Source organism: Phalacrocorax carbo, chromosome 2 (assembly GCF_963921805.1).
Source record: "Phalacrocorax carbo chromosome 2, bPhaCar2.1, whole genome shotgun sequence".
NCBI classification, from domain to species: domain Eukaryota; kingdom Metazoa; phylum Chordata; class Aves; order Suliformes; family Phalacrocoracidae; genus Phalacrocorax; species Phalacrocorax carbo.
The window spans coordinates 137310897-137334299 of NC_087514.1; the positions used below are offsets into that span (position 1 = coordinate 137310897).

At 41.3% G+C, this 23403-nt stretch overlaps 1 protein-coding gene across 1 annotated transcript in view; it reads right to left on the bottom strand.

Annotated features, from left to right (window-relative positions):
• SCIN (scinderin) overlaps positions 1-23403 on the bottom strand; it is a 55462-nt gene that overhangs the window by 25413 nt on the left and 6646 nt on the right. Inside the window, exon 4 of the mRNA XM_064444517.1 lies at positions 7359-7508. Coding sequence (XP_064300587.1) covers positions 7359-7508 — 150 coding nt within the window. The remainder of the gene's footprint in view (positions 1-7358; positions 7509-23403) is intronic.

Genomic DNA, 23403 nt, shown 5'->3' on the forward strand with positions numbered 1-23403 from the left:
TGGTAACCCTGCAAGCACTACAGCTGAAGAAGAAAACAGAACAAAGATATGTGGTTTTCTCACTCACAAGAATGCAAACGAGACATGTTATGATTTAATTGCAAGCACTTCCAGAAAATCATTACAATTTTAGAAATTCACTAAAATATCTAGTATAGAAGCATCTTTCCTAGCATAAGAAATTGGGTTTTCAACCATCTAATATTAGAGCTGTTCATAAATGATTTAGTTCATGCCATGCAGTACAATATATCTGAACATCTTCCAAAGTAAATTTCTAATGCAGGTGCTGAAATTTGTATGTGGAGACTTAATTAAAAGCCTGAGTTTAAGATGTACTTGGCACCTGCAGCTCCTGTTCAGTTCACTGTCATTTAAGTACCTGGCTTCAGGCAGCCAAGATTGAAAACTGCAGCCTGAAGAACATTATGGGTAACTCGCAACATTGCTGAAGAGTCCTCCTACTACCCTCTGCCATTCTTGGGCAAATCCCTGCTGATTTTCTACCTGGGCCTGGGGAAAACACTGGGCCAAATGCTCAGCTGGTGTAAAGCAGCTAAGCTATACTGAAATCCAAGCCATGTGTTTTTTCTCTGGGTACAGGTCACATAATTAAGTCCTTTAAATGGAAGTTTGCATCAAGAAAAAGGATGGTCCTTAATGAAGGAGATACAGTCAGTAATTAGAAAGAAAACAGGACGCCTGGTTTTGACAGCTTGAAACCAGCTCCCTGCAGAGCAAGGGGTTTGTACTTTGTATCCACATTCATAGCCCATCAAAAATTTTAATTAAACAGTGTAATGATTAATAAACTTCCACTCCTCAGATTGGACAGATGTTGCTGTGAAATGCACATAAGCACGTGTTGTATTTTTCCCCCTGGACTATTTTGAGTTCATACCCTACAAACTCTTACTGTTGAAAATGTAAAGACCCAGATTGTGTTCTTGCCAACACCTGCATATATCCAAAACCATTCCAGTGAAGAAGTGTATTTATTTTCCTCAGGGGTAAATTTGACCCATAGTTTCAATGCAGCCTGAGAAAGCTGTCTGTTCGTCTGAATATCTTATGCAACTACACCTAGTAATTACAGCTAATAGTTTTGCTATTTTCTGCCCATTAACTTTCTTAAGTCTTTGTGTTCTCATGAAAATATAGTTACCTTCTCTGTGCATGTCTGACTGCATAGTTGATACTTTGCGTTGGGAACTGGTACAATTTCCATTGTCCTCATCCCTCTCAGTGCATTCATTTTTCTTTTTATGTGACTGTTAAATACTGCCTCTGCCCTGGGACTGAAATCCATTTCTAGTATTTATTTCACAAAACTCCCTGGAAGCTTGTCCATTTTCTGCAACTGTCTCAATTTAGATAATAAAAGATACTACCTTGGCTTACATATTCCCAAAGCTATGCATATTGTGGCCCAATGTGACTTATTAGTATATTTTCTTATTGGGCATTTTCTTGCTAGTGAACAGGTCAGGCTGGACCATAAGAGTTACACGCAGTTCACAGCATATGAATTCATAACATGTAAAACTGTAAGAAAACATGTAAAAGCAGAATAAAACTGTGTACAATCTACATGATTAAACAATTGTTTAATCCCTAACAAATGCCTGGAATTTGATTACCTCTCCTCCTCTTCCTGCTGCGTCGCCCTCACCCCCACTGTCCTCCACTCCTCTGTATACAAAACAAATAAACTTCTCCTTAACATGACTTGAAGTCATAATACAACCAAAAGCACGGGAATGAGAAGAAATGCAAATGTTACGAGAGCAGCAATAGCAATTTTTGCTTTTACGGAGTTGTGAAGGCAGATCCTACTCTTGCTGGCTCTGGGAAGGGAGCAGGGATGAATCTGGTGGGGCATGCGCTGCTCTTCAAGCCTTATGCAACGATCCATGTGACAGGACCAGAGACCGCAGGAACCTGCCTAGCTCCTTCAGAGAAGCATGCCCTTGCACTGTCAAACCCATTTATGCTAGTCACAAGTCAGAGCAAGCCTTCATTTTCCCCAGCTACCTCACTGTGCTCTGTGCTTCCCTTGGAAATTATCCGTGTTCTATTAATTTTTAGGGGCTTGAATTGAACAAGAAAGGAGAGGGTGGTCCTTCTCTCCTGTCCACGTGCCCAGACACTTATCCAGCTAATTTAAGGTTTACCGGAGCTTGACATTGTGGTGATGTTTGCATTATTTAGGTCTCTAGAGAAGCAGCCTCAGTAACTTTCATTTGGGATGGGCTCTCCTTATTTTCTGTGCTCTTGAGATTTTATCCACGTGCCTGAGTTTGCACTGTGTACTGCTACTGGTCTCTTTCCAGTGACAGAGGTGGAAAGGTGTGACTGGCTGGAATGTGATAAAACCATTCCCAGTCCTCCGTGCGTAGTATCTATTTACACCACAGGCAAAAACAACCATCACTGAACACAATGGCATTCAGGAATTCTCAGTATTAAGCTTTTCTTAGGAGCTTGAAAGAAAAAGGACGGAGGAGAAAGGCTGTGTCATTGCGAAGGAGGAAGAGGTTCCCTCTGTTGCTCAATATTTAAACTAAGTGAATATTTACACAAGTATTTTATGATAAGTGAATTTGCATTCACCTGTTGTAAGGCCACTAGAATGCTAACAAACCCAGGCACACGACAGCTACAAATGCTGAGTAAACAAAAGTCGTGGCATTTTTTGCTTAAAAGCAGAAGAGTAATTTCAAAGATGTGTACTAACACGATACTTCATTTTCTTGCGGTTTTAGACCTCAGCAGTCATGTGTCTCAGGTTTCGTTGTTTCAGCCATGACATCAAAAACCTTTACAGAAATGAAACAAAAGCCAAAAGCCTCACCGTAAAAACTGCAGCAATCACAGGCTACCAAGAGATGAAGTTTTAAGGGAGTCATTTGTGGGGAAACAATGAAACAGTCCTAAGAGTCAGACTGTTTCGTCTGCATAGACAAGAAGAACCTTCCTGAAAAGCGTTAGCTGAACACTTCACGATTAAGTAGAAGGGACAGATGCAGGCTCAATAATTAGTTTAGTTAAAACTCAGTTTATCTTAGGTTGTCATTGGATCTTATACCCTGCAGACAGACTGCACAGCTGCCTGAGATACTCAAAATCAACCATGGGGAGATGAGTCTGGAGTCAGAATAGTACTGACTATTTTGACTATTTTGACTGACTAAAAGATCTATAAATCTTTTAGGGTATCTAAATATTTCAAATTACACAAATACAATAAAAACAAATAGACTAAGACTTTACCTTCCTCTTCTGCTTTATCTCTAGAGGTATGATACCAGATCAAGGTGTTGGTGCACTACACATGGAGGATTGGATGCTTTGCATTTTCCCCTTGGGTGACTCAGAACTGAATTTCTGTCTCCTCAATTACTGCAATTAGCTTCATCTTCCCAAACAACTAGAAAACTTCACAAAACCAGGCAAGATACCTTGTTTCTCCAATCTACCATTACTCTGAAAGCCGAGGCATAGCTTACATGCTCGCTTGCCAAACAGTGGACAATAACTTCACTGGAGAAAGGGAACAGGGTACCTCAGTCATTCACTCATCCCACTCAGCATTTCCCACAATGCTGAATAATGGGTTATGGAAAATTATTTTTAAAATTTAGCTTCCCTGATGTGGTCCTCTCTTTAGAATTGGAGCAGAGGTTCCAACTACAATTAGAAAATTGTCCATCTGGAGCATGGCTACCTGTTACTGTGGCTGCTCTCTCAGACCCCAGCAATATCAGTTTATCTCTTGGGTATACAAACAGGGTGCTGTGAGATCTCTGCTTCCCATTGCAAGCAGTCGGAAGGACAAGCGTCAGTGTCGGTGCGGTCGGCCCAAGGGGGTTTCTGACCGGGCTAACAACTGCCCATAGAAGATTTTGCTCCTACGTTAGCTTTGAAACCATATATTTAGTGTTCCTTTTGGTTAAAGGAACAAAAAGAAGTGTAGTTAGCTCTAACCCTAATGTGGTCACTCTAAAGCGACCAAACTGACTCAAGCATTGCTAAGACCTATTTTTGGATTGGTCCCATGCAGATTAAAAACTTCCTGCAACACAATTTGAACATTCAGGCCTAAGATTCAGCTGAATGAGTAACTCTATTCAGCTGCTAACCTGTGAAAACCAGTCAGTTACCGAGCAGCAACAGCAGCAATTTGTCCATGGTAGTCAGTTTATTTTTTAAATTTCCAAGGCAGCACTGCTTATTGAAACCTGCCAGTCAGTACCTCATCTAAAGTGCAAACACGGAGGTGAAACTAGGTAGATTAAATACCTTTGACGTGCTTGCACAGGAAGTTTCTGCCTTGTCTTTGCAGTTGATGAGTTCTAGTGATTCCTGCAGCATCCTATGAGACCTTCTGTACACCCACTGCAGGCCTGAGCTTTCCAGACACGCTGTGCTTCTGGACCGTGAGCACAGGACAGTCACTGTTTGTTCCCAAGTTGCCCCTGGTCACTACAGCAGATGGAAAAAGGGCTTGCCACTGTCAGAACCACTCACGCACCCAGCTTCTAGCCACTCTCCTTTCCTAGGGCGAGTAAGCTGTGTCATGCTGGCCTGCCACACCAATTCATCCAGCCCTACAGCATGCTCCAGACAGCTCTCTCCCAGGGGCAGATTGTTCAAGCAGTGCCATCCTGTTCCCAGGTCTTTGCTAAAAATGGTAGTTGGGAGCAGGCAATCACTCTTGTCAGACTAGTTCACCTCACCCGCAGCTCCCCAGCTCCCAAGGGGAAAGCAGGCTGGCCAGGAAACACCAGCCGCAGCAGGAGAGAAGTCTGGCAGGGTTTGTTGAATCAGGCTGCGTGTCTTGCCTCGGTGGTGGGGTGTAGGCACACAGCAGTCTTGCTTTACTGGCTGAGAGCCACAACTCTGTGCTTACAGAGCAGGGATAAGATCGGTTTCCTCTTTATGTTGGTACTCATGGTGGGCACGTCAGCCCCTGCCTGGTGAACACTTTTCTAGCAGTGCAGCATGAGCAAGTTAAGCCACTAATACTAAAGTAGGTGTATTTCTAGTTCATGAGAGAGGAATTAACTCCTTTTTCAGAGGAGATAATTTTAGGAAATCACATTCTGATTTCAGTGATATACCAGGTGACAAAATGAATATTAAAAGTACATACTTCTTTTTGCTAGAGAATAAATCTAAGAAAGCTGGAGATGGCAAAAATCCATCCTTCCTGATGTGGAGGGAAGAAACAAGCACAGTGCTAGTTTCAGAGCAGTCAGCCTCAGCAAGTGGTACAGCAAGAGACAATTTTGTAGCAGCAAGGAGAGATCAAAATGAAGAACACGAGAAACTGGACACAATTTGAACAGGAATAGGGATTAACAGTTTTTATATGTTTGTGAGGTAACTACCCTCCTGGTTTATTAGCAGCACATTTCAGAGCTTGGACTGGGACAACTACAGCTGAGCTGCAGACCCCATTGCATGAGCAGCACTTCCAAAAGCAAGGCTAGAAGGTAAGCCCTGGCTGCTGACAAACTCACTCAAATCAGGCTTATTACAGTGGTGGCAATAAAAGCCATGATTCTACTTGCATTAACTACCCATTTTTCTTCTTTCTATATTCACAGTCCAAAAGGAAAAGCTTCTTTACTTCTTTATACACTGCTGAACAAGTGAAGAAAAGATTTATTCCCTGATACAGTAACAATGCACTACCGGATCAAAATGCAGCCTTGGCATTTTTCCTGCTCTTAATCATGTATCAAGGTTGCTACAAAACAACAGTTGCACACAGCTGAAATAGTCTGGCAAACAAATGCAGGGGCGAGGCCAGCATCTCCCTGCCACTCATAGCCTGTCAGGAGGAGGAGGCAGCCGGCTTCCTGATGGCCATCCCGGTGGTGGGCCTGCGTCCTTGCTGCGGTGGCACAGGAGTCTGACTTCGCATCTGCACCTTAGTCAGATAAGAGGTGCAAAGTGCAGCTGTTCCCAACTCACACGTGAGCTTATCGGAAACCCCGTGCAGAGCCTCGAGCAGTAACCCTGGAATGGGCTTGGCAGTAGGAGGCTGCTGCCACGGGACCCTGCCATCAGGTTCCCACGGTGCCACCCAGCCGCGGCCCGCAGCAGGCTGCAACCCAACACCGTGATTCAAATAAGGAGCAGGAGGTTGGTCTGTGATTGTCAGCCTGTACTCTTTCCATAGAAGTTATAGGTGTGAAATACATGCCACATCAGAGCTGGTGTGAGAAGTCTGTACTTGGAAGTAAAAGGCCAGGGATTGGTTTTTTTTTTTTCCTTCAAAAATCTCCAGTGCACTGGGTGCCACCTCCCCTACTCCTGAGCACAGCCACATCTGTACTCACACCCGCGGCCAAAAAGTCTTTGCAAACAGATGGACAAATCACCCAAAGGCATCACCACTGCTAGCATGGCCAAGGGCTGGTGGCTCAGCACCTGGCACGATTTGATGCTTAGGCAATAATTAGTTATACTCCATGTGACAAAACCAAATGTGAGCACCATCAAAAATAATGGCATATCTGCATGCACCATTAGCATTACTTCCTGAAGTTTATCTGAAGTACAAGTTAATATTCTAATTGTACAATTCCCCATTTTTCTGAAGCACTGCTTATAACCCTGCTTCCCTCTTCCTTCTTTTTAGAGAATGAATGGAAAAAGCTTAATTTCGCACGCAAATGCCAAGTGACAATGCTTTTATTAGTATGTGGCCTCCAATGACTCAGTGCTCGATAATTTTTTTTCGAGATATGAAAACTCCATAAATTGGGAATTTTTTTTTTTGCACTCTGATCAGCTCAGTTCTGAAATCTGAATTCTGTTTTTTGAATAAATGGTCAAACTTTCTAAACATATGAGGAAGGGTCTCACTAGGGTTACTAGAGACTAGGTGCGTAAGAGTTTGTAGTAGAAGTGGTGATGCAAAGCAGGGTGTTTGGTCCCATGCATCTCCATGCACTTTGCTACGTTTGTTGATATCACAGACACGGTAATTCTACACACTTCCTCTTGTTCAGTGCTGTCCCACCTTGATGCTGCTCTTCCCTCATACAGAACTGCAGATAGTGTGGTTAATTCAGTCACCCTACAGCTAATTCAAAAAAAGTAAACATTTAGTTCTTAAAAAAGTATTCTCAGATGATTGATTATCTCAGATTTTACTTCCCAATAAACGTACTACTGCTTGGATAAGGAGGGAAAACAAGTATAAACTGGCCTACCCTAACCTAAATCTGATTTACTGGAGTCCCTGAAGAACATAAAGTTTGAGCCCAATCCTATTTAGTTCCTGAGGTATAAATGCATTTTGTTCACAGCTATGTCAGTAACTGCTGCACATATTACAATACCTCTATGAGCTGGTGTGGTTCACTCCCATCTTCCACGGTAATTAATTGAGACCTCCCATTTCGTTCATTGTCCCGAATGCCAACAGCAACTTGAGTAGCCTTCAGACGTTCATATTTATTGCATGATGAGCCACACCACTGATAGATTTCCTAAAATAATTAAAAGCACACACATTAGCAATAAGATTCAACAATGAACAAAATTATGAAATTATTATTTTAGTAATAATTGTTTTTGCACTTAAACCACCAGAACATCAGTGAAGTTACATCTTTCAGAAATACTTTTCAGAAGAGATTTGCTGCATCACCTAGATATTTGTAATATGCAAGATATTTATGTAATGTAATTTAGCATCCACATATTAGCAGATAGCTCCATCTCAGAATAGTCAGAGTTTCGGTTTGACTGAGTTTTATCCCAAATACAGATATATCTTCAGCTAAGGAACCTGAAACGCCTCAATTTCCTACTGCAAATTGTTTTTATTTTTTATCTGCCAGTTGCTCTCCTATGCTACTTCAGCAGTGCTGGTTCTCATTTGTGGCAAGAAACAAAGTAATTTCAAAATCTCAGGGAAAACCCTGACTGTATCTGCTACTAAAAGGTAATGTTAGATCTTTCAATCCAGTTTTCATTTTGGTGACTTTTTGCTGTATAATGATATTGTCACGCACTCTGCTGCAGCAAACAAAACCAGCTCGAGTGCAAACAGATGACGTAGGCATTTATAATAAAAACTCTTCTTCACTGGAAGATTCTTCCTCAGTGTAGAGCTGATCCAATGCTCATAAAAGTTTATTAACCTCTGATTAATGCAAGCCCTTCCAACTGTAGTTAGTACAAATGTCTTTATAAATTACTTCTAAAGATTTACAGATCAGGAATACGCAGTTTTTCTGGTCAGTTAAACCACCAAGTTTCTCTCCAGCAGACGATGAACATGTACCTGGTGCTGCTTCCTGCCGCAGTAACTGACTAAAATTTATACAGGCAAGAGACACATCTGTAAAAGATGCCTCCATTCAAGAAACACAGCAGTTAGGAGTAAGCAGCTGCTGCAGGGGCTATCCACCCGGCAGTGGTTGCCACCTTTACAAAGAGTTCCTCGGACAGCACAGTAGCAGCTCTTCATGTAGATGAGCAAGCACTCTGGTGGCAGTAGCCCACTCCTAGATATCATCTTACAGGCCGTCAAGGCCTTCCTCTCATCTGGCTGAATGGTAGTGATTGCGTATGCCCTGCACATGTTGGGGAAAGCACAGTTCAACAAGAACGGAGCCTGTTCCCAAGGAACTTCTGAGGAAGGAGCGCCACCAGAACCAGCCTAAGACAGGTCACCTAATCCAATCACACCACAGACCAAGGACCCCCAGTTTTGGCAAGTCGCATTATTCATCCTGAATGCACAGCATTTCAGAATAAAAAATGTCTTGACAAGAGCGTTGATGAGAATTACTAAAAAGAGGCAGAACATAAGCTGCAGAGCCACTAGAGGCTGAGCTGGAAGGAGCTACTCAAAGGAAATTAGTCAGCTTGGCTGGCTAATTGCTTTTTTCTCTCCCTCCCTTCTTCTGGAGCAAAGTAATTTGATTCTGCCTCACATGATTCTATCAAATAGCCCAAATAGTACAGCAATAAAGGTACACAGTAATTTTCAACTTCAAAAGAAGTTGAACTGGTTTGTGTTCATCTACAATGCAAATGACAAGGATTTAATCAGAGCCCTCCCTGAGTAAACTACAGGGGTCTTATTTTTACAATGTATATACAACTGTATAAAACTTAGATTTTGGATGAGAACATGTTTCGTTCAAAAAAGCTTTTTAAGCCTTTTCTGCTGACCACTATTGTTATTTAATAGTACAGGAAATGGTGGCTTGAGACAAGTGAGAGATGAAGTACAGTTTCTCAGCACTAGCAGATGCAGACTTTCAGAAGGCAGCTAACGATGCCGTCGGCATGTGGAACAGTGCTAGGTAACCTGATACTTTTCACCAGCTTGGACAGAAAAAAACCCCAAACTCAGTGGTCTCACAGCCAAGTTCCCTTCTCTTTGGAAGCATCCTTCAAAGACAGATTTTTAAGCTTACATCAGGATTACACAGATTCCCAGACCTGGATCCCTTTCAACTTGCATATGTCATGCAGTGAAAGCTGTGAGGTTTTCAGCTTGCCTTTAGCAACTTGACTGTAGGCTTAAGACAATTAAAAAACAAATCTGCTTCCAAGTTCTGGTTTAAATACTGTCGGCTTCCTAAGTATCCAGACTCTGGAGACATACTTGGCTTCAGGTCTGAACCTTATCTTAAATTTGACTTTCAACATTTCCACAGGAAAAGAAAATATCTGTGCATACTCAGGGAAACAGAATTTTCTAAAGAATTAAGAAAGACTGCCTTGAGTTTGTAGAAAGTAAAAACTTTCAATTTGAGCTGATTTTTGAATACAGTTATAGCCATGCACTGCTTCAGCCACCCTCTCCCAGGTTTGGGGAGACTTCCCAAAACACAAACTCCTCTAATTTCTGAGAATTTTAGCACTCAAACTTACCCATTCTCATATTGTCCTACCTCCTATTGAGCTTATTTGAAATTATGTGAGAAAGCAGGCATCACTAGAGATACAGCAGCAATAAATTGGAATTCTTCATTTCCCACAGCCTATAGAAGCAGAAAGGAAGAGGAAGAAGACACTTATAGAGAATTAGCTGAACAGGTTGGCAGCTATTGCCTTATCTCAGTATGTATGCTGCTGTCGTAGTTTAAAGCCAGCAGGCAGCTAAATGCCACACAGCCGCTCGCTCACTCCCTGCCAGCGGGATGGGGGAGAGAATCGGAAAAAGAGGTAAAACTCATGGGTTGAGATAAAGAGAGTTTAATAGAACATAAAAGGAAGGGAAAGTAGTAATAATGATAAAAGAATATACAAAACAAGCGATGCACAATGCAATTGCTCACCACCTGCTGACTGATGCCCAGCCAGTTCCTGGGCAGCAGCCCTGCCCTCCCAGCCAACCTCCCCGTTTTTTTTCTACAGCATGATGTCATATGACATGGAATATCCCTTTGGCCAGTTTGGGTCAGCTGTCCTGGCTGTATCCCCTTCCAGCTTCTTGTGCACCCCAGCCTCCTTGCTGGCAGGGCAGTATGAGAAGCTGAAAACTCCTGACAGTAAGCACTGCTCAGCAACAACTAAAAAATCAGTGTGTTATCAACATTATTCTCATCCTAAATCCAAAACACAGCACTATACTGCCTACTAGGAAGAAAATTAACTCTATCCCAGCCAAAACTAGGACAATATGATGATCTCCAGAGGTCCCTTGTAACCCCTACCATTCTGTGACTCTGATTCTGTAATATCCACTTCTTATTCTATACCATCTACGTCATGCCCAGGTCGCACACTTTCCAATACATCCCCATTAATCACCACCACCTTTCCTGTCTGTTGATATATACACACAGATATCATTCCCTAAGTCTATGGGCCATCCCTCTAAAATGTCTGTTAATTCAGTCCATGACTTTGGGCTCCATCTGTCATAACAGTCCTTCAGGGCAGGAGAGATGGTGTGCAGCGTTGGACTGTTGCGTACTGAAGCTAGTTCTGGTTCCATCACCACTGCAGTTTTCTGGGTTTCATCAAAATTCGTCATTATTTGGGTGAGTCTTACTGTGATACCATTGATATGGCATATAGCAACCATGGTAGTGATGACATACAGTATTATATAGCCATTAACAAAATACAGTTCAAATCATTGGCTATTCTTACCCAAAATCAAATGCTTTTGAGGTACACATCAGAATTTCACATCCTTCCACGTTATCTACCAAGTGCACCCAGGTCCTTGAGCAAAAGCACAGATGGGTTTGCCTTTGCCCGAGGCAGGAATAACCCAGACTGTCTTCCCCAGCATATTTTTTATGTGCACTACAGTGACTTATCCCCTTCCGCAGTACATAAAAGTTTTGACTGGGCAGGGCCAGCTCAGTTGGCAGATCCCCTAGTGTTGACTAACCAGGAGGTTAGGCTGGAGTTGGCCAGCCAATTCATCCACCACTTGTCCATCTCCATCTTTCCAGGTCATTACTGCCAGTGAGTCGGCATATGACGATGGTGCACTCCGTACAAACTTCCACCACGTCGGTTGTGTGCACTTGACTTCAGCTGATCTTTAGATAACTGCTTGATGTCCAGATCATCATAAATCACCTCCAGCATGGCCAGTTCCTTTAGGTAGTGGATACCTCTCTCCACAGTAGTCCTCTTGGCTGGGTGACATATAACACCTACCTTGAAGGGATACCTTTCCTTCACATCTTACAGGAGTCTCCTCCAGAGGCTGAGGGCTTGTGCCCTTTTTCCAATCACTTGCTAATGCCCCCTTCCCTAGAAAGAGATCCCAGCTGCTTGGCTTCCCTATCTAATTCCAGGCCACTCGCTCCGTTATCCCAGCACCGGAGCAGCCAGGTGACAATGTGCTTGCTGGGATGATGGCTGAAATCTTTTCGCCTGTCTCACAGCTCACTCAGGGATAGGGATCACAGAATAGAATCATAGAATTTTTTAAGTTGGAAAAGACCCTTAAGATCATCAAGTCCAACCTAGCACTTCCAAGTCCACCGCTAAACCACATCGCTAGGCACCACATGTATACATCTTTTAAATACCTCCAGAGATGGTGATTCAACCACTCTGCTGGGCAGCCTGTTCCAATGTTTGACAACCCTTTCAGAGAAATTTTTCCTCATATCCAATCTAAACCTCCCCTGCTGCAACTTGAGTCTATTTCCTCTCATCCTATTGCTTGCTACGGACACCCACTTCACTGAGGTGGTTACTGCATCATTTGAAATCTGCCTCTTCCTCCTCCTCTTGTGATGGCCCTGCTTCAGAGTAGCCTGCCTTGTCCACTCCTTCCCCCTTCCTGTTCTTAGTAGGAGTTTCTTCCTTTACTAAACAAACTGACTTTGGCTTCCAGAATTTCTTCCTGTGTATAGGGCAATGGATTCCAGCACGGGTTGGTTCTCTGGTTCCGCTGCAGTGCCTGTCTCTGGGGTTGGAGTAGCCACAGTGCCTGTCATTTTGTCACCAGATCCAGACACCTTCTCTTCCCCTCAAGGGTTCTGAATAGTGTTGAGCAGGGCTTAGTAGGCGGCGGCCAGGCCCCAGCACATTGCAGTGATTTGTGTCTCTCTGGAATCGCCAAGGTGACAGCATACTTTTCCCAAATATTTTACTAGTTTTTCCAGGATTCTGCACTTGTTCAGGGGTGAAGTTCCAAAACACTGGGGGTGCCCACTGCCCTAGGTACTTGCCCATAGTATCCCACACTCCGTGCCGCTCATAACTATTCAGCCTGATGGCAGATCTCTGGGTGTTGTTGTTAAATAGTTGTTTAAACTTAAACAAGACCTGAAATACATTCAGGAGACATAGAAATAGGAACATACTGGTTTGAACATCCCAAGGTTATTCAGAATTCTCAAGAGCTGTTGTAACTAGCCTGGAGGAGAAGGGAAGCAGAGAAAGTGTCCCCCGCTTTCCTCTCCTATAGATTGGTTCTCCAAGGAGAAAAGGTAAACAGCGTAATTATGGTTCTTATGGTACGGAAATGACTGCAATGCTGAGTACAAATACCAGATTACTCTCACGACCAGTAATTTTATCATATCATAAACCAGCGTTAGTGTTACACAGCAAAATGCTAACCTTAATCCAGCTCCCAGAGATGATAAACAGCACAACGGGGAACATATCCAGCAAGTAAGGTGTTACCTAACAACTCTGAGAACAAGCACAACTCTGGCAGCAAATAAATCAACATTGCAACCAGCGACTACCAAACTAATAAGGAGTGCTTGGAACAAATTTGATTTAACATGCTCTGGTCAGATCTGCCGTTATCTCAAGCCTTTAAGCCCCTTGTTGAGTGCCAAAAAAGGACTGTCATGATTCAACCCAGCAGGCAGTTAAACACCACACAGCCACTCGCTCATTCCCCACCAGAGGGCTGGTGGAAGAGAATTAGAAAAGTGAGACAACTGGTGGGTTGGGATAAAGACAGTTTAATAGGACAGAAAAGGAAGGGAAAGTCGTAATAATGATAAAAGAATACACAAAAGAAGTGATGCACAATGCAATTGCTCACCACCCACTGACCAGCGCCCAGCCAGTTCCTGAGCAGCGGCCCTGTCTCCCCAGCCAACCTCCCCAGAGGGAGTTCAGTTTCAGCTGTACGTGTCAGCCTTCTCTCGGTCTTTTGGTAACTGGCCATGCAACCTCAAACAAGTATTCTCATCTACAAAATTAATAGTGTTTACTGTACTGACCATAAAGGATATTGTGAGACTTAAATTGTCACTGCAAGTCACAAATGCCTTTACTTCTCAGACAATAAACTCACATTTTCTTTTCTTAGCATCTCCTAAAGGTCCCATTGCACATTGCACCCTAGCTACCCTATGTTCACAGAATACTGTCCCAGTTTGCCTTCAGTCAGCAAGTGACTAAACTGAGCTTTCCTACAGCTTACTGGCTCTAGTCTTCAAATGAGCCTGAGGAAGAATGACAACCTTTAAAAATCTACAGTATTGGATTTCAGATTTCTTGATTTGCAGACTTCATTATTTTCCTTATGGAGTCCACAGTCCTAAACTTCTGAAACGTTCCCATAATACAATGTGGCCTAAATTAAAATTTTTTTTAAAAATGACATTTTGTTAGCTGTAACATTGAGAAACTTTGTGTGGTAAGGTTTTCTCCTGCCATATAACAAAACTTCAATCAACAAGCAGTGTCTGAAAACATCCTTGATCTGGAGTTCACATGGATAAGCCGTACCATTGCTATAAGCTCCATCTTCGCTGGTTATTTTAAAAAAATACTGATTTTAAAAGCTAGAGAAACAAGAATCTGACTCTTTTCAGCACTGGAGAATAAAGACAGTATTCTTTATTAAAACCCTGAAAGCTAAACTTCATGTACTGTATAATCTAATAGAAGGAGGTGAGCAGCCACAAGTCATGAAAGTGTCCCAAAGTATATATATTTTGCTGCATTTACTATGAGCACTAAACAAATACCTTAAGTATTCAGTGCTACAAGCTTTCAGGAGCTTAGGTTTAGTTTATTTTATCTTCTGAAGTAAAATAATCTCAATTATTTTTAACTGTATCTAACTTAGAGGCCAAATGGTAGAAGTTTAGCTGGATATTTACAAGTTTGTCTTCCTGACATAACTTACCCATTTCAATCTCTAGGCAGATTGGATTTTTAACAATTTAAAGCCAGAAAATGAGATTTTTAAAAGTTAAAGCCACTTCTTGACAGGGCTAATATTTAGAACTGAATTTACCTGAAATATAGTCAGCTAGTTATCCAACCATGTCCAACAGACCATTGAGCTTTTGGCTTGTTTTTTATTATTCATGTTTATTTTTAGAGACACACACACACATATATATATATATAAAAAAGTGCTCAACTAGGGCCATAATCTGGTGTTTAGCTTTAGCTCACTCAGTGCTTTCACAATTTCTTAGCTGTACTACACCTTCACTATTTTTAGGCTTGTTTTGCTAAACTTATTTTGAATTGGCGGGCTGACAAAAAAATGTTTCCATTAAAATGAAAACAGGCTTCAAGTGTTCACTCCCCTCAAAAGGAACTTCATTCATCAGTAATTCCTGTGCCAAACCCAGTTTATTTTCAGAAGTTTGTACTAGCAGCATTTTTTTTTATTACTTCTTTAACAGAGTTTGAGAGGTGTGCTATGGAAGAGAGCAATTCTGCTACCTGATATTAATGGTTGTTGATATCAATATATTTGTTGGATCACAGTGGGACAATTAGCAGCTGAGGGTGAGCAAATGGTATCATGAATAATCACAATGACCACCCTGAAGGGAGTCAGGCAGGCAAACAGGGTCTGTGCCACGCACACTGCGGTCATAGCAAGGTCTCTCCTCATCTGCACATTTTTAGGGCACGGTTTGGTCTTCTAGTTATAGAGTAGCAGGATTCACTACTTTCATTCCTGATAGCCTCTGGCCTGCAAATTGACCTTGAGCAAGTCACATGAGATTTCTACAGCACATTAAAAATGACTCAATGTTTAGCTTCTATGCAGAAATGTGCAGCAGGATGATTATGCACGGCTCGTGTAACTCTGAGTAAGAGTACCTTGGCACTTTTCCTTGTAAGGAGGGGGATTGTGAAAGCACGCCTCCTGCCTTCCTGCTCCAGACCCTGATGGCACATAGAGCAAGAAAAGGAAAAACAAACAAAAATTGCTTATTTCAGAAGTGACATAATAACAAATTTTCCCTTCTAACACAGCCACCTCTGTATCCAACTGGCAGCCTGCTCTGTTTGGAGACAAATGAAAATATACTCCGCATCCTGGTGCAGAGTTCACAAATTTTGTGTGAATATTAGCCAGGACAATGAAGTCAAAAGCCAAGAAACTTAAATCTGTGGAGAACTCAGTTTTGTTCTAGTTACAAACCTGTACTGAGCATACAAGTGTTTTAACCCTGTATCTTTGTTGAATTACCTAGTAATTTCCAGGCCCGTACTGTAATGGCCAATTTGCATTCTCTTACATGAAGAGACATTAAAAAGCTAAACAAATTAAATAGGTTGTGCAACTCTTTGAACATTTCAAAATGAAATTCATCAATCTGAAGCAAATGTGTCGTGAAACTTCAAGTCTGGTAGAAAATAGCAGTGAAATATTTAAGAGGTTAAGTCTCACCAATCTTAAAATATTGAAATAAAAATTTAAGCTCTCATTAAGGAAAGACTTTAAGCCAAGTATCACAAGCTGGTGTACCTCCATTCTTTGTTGGCAGGTCCTGATGTACCCTAAACCCGTCCACCTTTGCCCACACCTACACCAGAACATGCTCCCAGAATGTAACTGCACCTCAATTTAAAAAAATGTTACCACTTTTAGTTGAGAGTCAGCTAAATCTATAGTGTGCATCCTGTCACATCAACATGATGTAACTTACGCTGACTTAATGTATGTCAGTTAGGACATGTTGCCTTCTGTTCCTACAAACCACGTTAGCTACAGAGGCACAGCTATGAGGCAGAGGGGCTTAGCACAAAAAGAAGTCCTTCAGCTAAATTTCCTCACTCTTGTGAAACACCATACTACATTCTCTTTACTCCCCCAACTCATACAAAAGGGCTAAATGCAAGAAAAGGTTTGTAAAGTTATTACTGCCTTAATTCCCCTCTTCTCTTAGGCTTAGCTGCTTCCATTTATTAGAAAGAAGCTGATCAGAACTTGGGCAAATAACAACATCACAGAAAGCCACTGGAGTGGTTTCACAGTGGGTGCGTAGAAGAAAGGCTGTTGAGGCTTGGACAGAATGGTGGGTTAGGAGAAGAGCAGCTGTGATATAGAGCGCCCAAGGGAGCCTGCATTCCTAATGCTCATGTGTGAATGAATCTAAGATACCACTTCTTGAGGGAAGTAGAAAAAAAACAGCAAAGCTAGAGGCAGACAGAACATGCACGAATATGGGGAAAGCTTTTATACTTATCATGCTACTATCAAAATAATTGGCATGCACTCAGCTGAGACTCCATTCATTCTCTTCATGGTCATTAATAAACAGCTGTTCTGATAAGGCAAGAGTTCATTTTAGCTGAAACTGTTCTTTGCTGAAGTCTAGTCTCTTCAATTAAAGTTAAGCAGACTTAAAAGAAAAATGCCAATACAAAACAAATAGACTTGGAAAAAAAGTTTTTATATTAACTGCAAACAACAGAAATGCTTCCAATGCCTTCAGTTCTCGGTAGAAGTGTTTGCAAAACAAATGTACATCATTACTTTGATGTTTGTAATTCAAGCACCAAGTTTTTGGTGAGCCCTAAAACAAGAGTGTGCAGCTTGCTTTTTTTTTTTAAGTAAAAAAAGGAGGGATAAATCAAGAAAACAAAGTCCAAACAGTGGAGAAAATAACTGAAGAATAAAACTGAATAAAAGTGACTAGGTTACCGCACTTTTTGTCAGTTCACTGACATCCAGTTGTTTTAGGAACTGACATATATATTAAGAAGAATGTTTGGATTGAACCAGGTTAATACAGGCTTCCAGAGACATTTTTCTCATTAAAGTATTCAATTTTTTTTTCCTGCCTTGACTGTTGAGTTCTTGATACAGGTAGGGAAAAGAATTTAAAAAAATATAATTTCACATATTCATCAGATCTGCCTTCTACATTTGTGGAAACTGTAATACAGTGAATCATTGAAAGTAGTGCAGTTTTGATAATCCAGAACAAACTCTGAATTCATTCAGCCAGAGTGCTGCTGAGGCCACCACGAGCCTGGCCTGGTGTAATTACAGTAGTGTCTTTGTAACCAGTCTTGGAGTCTCACATGTGATTCAACTGGAACAAATTGTCAGAATAAAAATAAGTCAGATGTACCACAGTCATACACTTACTACATTCAATTTTTCCTCTCACACCTGTTTTGCTAGTATATTCTAGGAATAGTTGTTGCTATACCACAGTGCATTAAGGGGTGAGTACCAGGACAATATTAATTCTAAACAACAGCAGCTCAAACAGCAAAACATCTGGATTCCCTACAGCGTCAGGGAAAAAAGTAACCTAACTGAATCCTTGTGAATACATTTATGTCCTGCCCACCTGAAGCTTTAAAGATGGTCTCTCTTTCAGCCACTTTTCTGCATACAGGTTGGGGCGAGGGGAAGCCTTCCAGCCCATATAGAAGGGCGGGCCGGGAGGTGGGGGGGAAGGCTTAATATTTATTTTTCCTCCATCTGATGACTTTAGGACTATAACAATTTCCAGGATGCTGGATTTTACGCTACTGGAGCTGTAAAAATAACTGATTCACAGATTTACAGAAAAGTGAGATGCATGCTTGCTTACTAAGACACACTGTGCATAAATATAACCACATTTTGAAGCTGTTAATAAGTCCATAAAGTTAAAGTAAAGCAGTTTAGTTCTTTAAGCTCTGCTACTGGTTTGGCAACTCCCTGCTATAGCACAAGTTATAGTTTAACTCCCAGCTGGGGGAAACTGGAGAAGAGGTTCATTGTAGGAGAAACATGTGAATGAAAAACATGGGAAAAGGACATGACTCGTGGGTTGTTAGTGCCAGAGAAAACAACTTGAAGGAGAAGCTTACAGTGAGGAACTCAAGCTTTGATTGAATTTGATTCAAACTGAATTGAATCATGAAACATGCATTGAACATGCAAGAATCTGCTCTTCCAGTCCTATTTATACCCACACAGTGACTTTAATAAAGCAACTAATATGCTGATTGTGAACTGGTTTCTCTAAAGGAAGAGAAGCAAAGCCACCTAGAAGAGATAGTGCATGCAAGCGTGCAGGGAGATTGCAGAAGCAAACAAAACTACAGCTGTGCTTAAGGTTGAAATGTGATGCTGAATCATACTTGCTTTATGATTATGACTATGGGGTATCTGTCCTTTTGGCCTTTTGCTGTTAAAAAGCAGAAGTTAATATTCTTTTCTGTAAACATAATTTAATCTATAGTAAGTTAACAGGTTTTATGAAAAACAGCTGTCAAAAAAGCCAGACTTTCTGCTTGAATTTTTTTTCTAGCTTCTTTGTGCAAGATAGTAGTGTTTTTCCTTTTGACATATCTATTACATCAGAAGGTGAAATAGGAGCATGCTGACAGATACATGATCACAACAGCTTTATTGTGTCTCATACTTTTGAGTTCTAATATTGTAATTTTCATTTGTGATTCACGGAGCTCTTGAGAAGTACATACATTGCTGAATGGCACAACAAGTTGTTTTTAAGCACACCACAGGCTCTTAAATTTCAAACCAGCAACCTCTTGGCTGTTTATAACTCAGTTTATAAGCATCACTATAGGAATGGGAAGGATGGACAACTGAGTGCAGTTTACCTTCAGTCATCACTTGAGACATAATTATCACCTCACCATCTGCATTCTTCCTTTGGGAAGAAGGGTAACATTTCATTAGCAGAACCTTGATTGTGCTGACAAAACTTTCCACTCTCAATCAGGCCCAAGCTCAGAACTGCTTGGTATTTATCATACATCCCATCCCCACCCCCTTATTTTAACAACCATCTCCTCATTTCTTCCAGGAGGCAGAATGGTACACAGCCCTCTCCCTGCCCTCTGAAGTCACTTGGCTTATAGCACTGCTGCTGCCTCCCATCAAGAGGGAAGTCAGCCAGAGAAAACCAAGTCTTAGAGTTACAAAGCTCTAACTGAACAAATGCGTAGAGGATATTTTTGCTGGTCACTAAGTACACAACTTTAGACACCCTTCATACAGCAGAGCTTCCCAAACCGAGTTGAGCAGCTTTCAATAAAACCAGCGGATCACTTCATGTAGTTTTACTACTTCTGTTACTGATGCTCCATGTTTTGATAACTACCCAGATTATCAACGCATCTCAACTCCACATTTTGTATAACACCAATGTACATAGGGTGAACTTCACAATACTGGTAAGCTTCCTTCCCACTTTAAACCAATCACTAAGAAAACTGACAAGAGATGAAAGTCTTTAGCACATCTTATCAGAAATATACAGATATAAGCTATATTAACGTATGCATCTGGATAATACTAAAATAGCCTGGGAAACAGTGTGTCTGTCACTCTGTGAATGGCACAGTGATTAATCTTTTTCCTTCCCTTCCATGGTCATTTTCCGTGCCCTCTCGTGCCCCTTGCTGTTTTGAGGATTTGTCTTGGTGATGGAGGAAGAAAGAGGGATGTGGCTATGAAGAGGTGGCTGGAGGATGAGGTGATGCAAGGAGAGCTGTATCTGGAGGTAAAAGGGACAGCACAGAGCAAGGCCAGACAAGTTTATGGCCACCAAAAACTGCCAAACCCGTCCTGGTGCCTCTCAGGTGGGACACCAGGCAGAGCTCAGCACCCTCCAGCCAAAATGACGGGGTGGTAAGTGTGGCAGAAGACCATGGCTTTTGGAAGGGCTTGAGCACAGCTATGCAGGACATGATGTGCTGTGCAGCACCTGACAAGGTAAGGTGTGCTTCACTCCAGGCCTATGTAAATCCTTCTCAGCAACTGCCTTGTACTTGTCTTGCCTGATCTGTCCCAAAGGCTTCCTTACAGGGAGATTCCCAGATTTATGAAGGAGATGTGATGGAAATCCTTTGTAGAAAAAAAAAAATCATAAATCAGGGTCTGGCACCCCAGGCACCCTCCTGGATCACTCACTGCACTGGAACGTAAGTCTTGTGGTCACAGTGCTCATGACATGGTCTTACAGAAGATTGACTAAAAGGTCTTTGCACAATACCTACAGCTAATATACTCCCCTCATATCAAAGACAGTGTTTGCTCTGCCACCTGCAGCTATTTTCTGTTCCAACCTAGAGAGTTCAAAGGAGGCAAGGTGAGACCTGGGCAGGATCTCTGGAGTGCTGCAAATGTGGTTTAGTAACAGATATCGGTATGAGGTAACCATCAGAACCTGAACTGTAAATATGCGAACCTAGCTGGAAATGCTTTTTACTTAAGGTGTTATCACCAGGAGGGAAACCTTAGTGACTAATGATTTTATTCCTGATAATTATTATCTTTCTTAATTTTCCCTTATCTGTTCAAATCACATGTTTAAAATACTGCTGTAAATTGAGCTCAGTGGGAAAACTGAAATGATTTTTTTATTATCAGTTAAGTGGCTTGATAAAATGTAACAGGAAATGGACTGCACAAGCAGTTTTGCAGTAACATGGAGACCATCCTTCTAGTTAGCTAAGAGACTGGGGAAAGTAAGTCTTGGAAAATCATCTTATCTGACATGCTAGAATAATTTGAAATTAAAAGCACTGACCATAGGCTCATTATTTTATGCAGTTACTGCCCATTATTCTCAGACAATGATTCAGTAGTACCTTGCAATAAATCCCACTACTCAAGAGCAACCCTACTTAAGATTCATTTTACTTCAATTAAGTAAAAGAATCTACTGGAGCCAAAATCTTTTTTTTTTCCTTCTTTGAAAGGACCCCTAAATTCAATTAAGAGGTCCTGTAAAAACTCACCTATTTACAAAGGGCCGGCCTCTAATCATGGAAAATTTGAATCTGAAATACAGTTATTGCAGCTTGAAATATAGTTCTTATAAAACTTGCTCAAGGTTCCGCTCTGACACATGTATTTTCTACCACACCTATTTCTCTATAGGTACTTCACTAGACTTACATATATTCATCTTGAAGTATTTTACACATTCCCTTTTCATCTCCCACAAGAAAGGTCTGGTTTACATAATAACCTATGATGAAATTACTACAGGTGTCTAGATGCTGAAACCCTTTTTTCTTTAACTTGTCAATACATCCAGGAAAGCCCATCCCTCGTATACCACTGATGTGGCAAGACCAAGAACTGTTATTAGTCATGTGATTTGACTGACATTTCCCATAGCGTGGAAAAAAGCAGTTCTAGTTGTTGTTCATATCTAATCTTTCTTCCTACAAAGACACAGGGCTGCATTGCTACTTGACCTCTATCTTGTCAAACAGGAAATCAGAAACCAGAAACTAAAAAAGGCTCACAATGTATGTTCAGTATTAGAAATCAAGACTCTAAAGCCAAATTACATTTAAATTGCTTAGTAACAGTGCTCTCCTCTCAACACATCTCATCAAAAGGGATGTACCCCAACCTATACACATAACACCACTACATACCCATAGTGCGTTTCATCAGTGTCACTGCCATGTCTGCAGCGTGACCTAATTAATTACTTTAGGTGAACTGGGTAACTGTCACAATAAGGGTCAGGACAAGTCAAACTCATGGAGTACACCCAGTTCCACAGGCTGTCCATGGGAGGTTAACTCCAAACCAGAAAACTCAAGGCCTGTGACAGCCTGACTGCAAAAGCAGCACTTGCTATCGATGTTTAGTTCCAACTTTCCAATCTCCCATTGGTTAACTCGGAAAGGGAATAGATGATTTAAACCTTCTATGCATCCTAAATACAAAGTGACATCGAAAGGTAGCTGTTTGGTACTGATCACTTGGGTGCTTCAGATGATTAGACCACAGTGTCACAAGAGGGATGGTATAATGTTAGGAAAACACTGACTGTTGCTTTACCTGAAGACTGGTAGGCATGATAAAATTCTAACAGACAATCAGTATAACTCTTTGATACCAATATCTTCAATTATCATATCAGGGGATGCTTTTCAGAAGAAGCAGCCACACCTATAACATGAGTTCAGAATAGCTCCTCTTAAACAGATCAGGGAACTCTTCTCTGAAATCTTGCTGAAGTCGCTGACCACTTCCTTGTAAAGCACGCCAGTTAAGACCAACTGCAGTTTCTGCCTTGCAGATAAACGATTTTCTATCATATGCTCTTAATTTTATAAGTGTCAGGATATGAGGCATGGGAATAATTCCAAACTAATAACTAGCCTCTAACTGGCATGGGCTACATGTCAGCTGCTGTTTTTAGAATTCATTTTAAGACCTTTTGATACTAAGGTGACAGTACTATACTGTAAGTCATCTAAAGCAAGCAAAATTATCATATCTGTCCATATGCTTCTGTGCTAAGTCTCTCTACTTGCTTTCAGCAGAAGGCCTTGAAGTATAGGATTGTTCTTGAAATACTTAAGTAGTTTTATAACATATTGTTACGACAAGTTTATTATGACAAATTCTTTTGCAGCTATTCCTTTAGGGTGAATTGTCATGATCAAAGCTTTATGAATATGAAGAAGTGTCCTTAAGAGAAAGGTCCAATCTATGTTCTGCTCTGAACCCTAGCACTGATCCCATTCAGCTGGAAGTGTCAAAGCCAGACAGGACTTACTGTGAACAGCTTCAGGTTCAAACATCAGCAGTAAGAAACCCCAATGCCTTGAGTGAGAAAGAGAACTGTTTCCTGAATGATAATCTGCGCATACTTCAGAAAACATTTAGGGCAGTTTTGAACCTTCAAAGTGTCATGACACTAAAACCAATTTTCTAAAGCA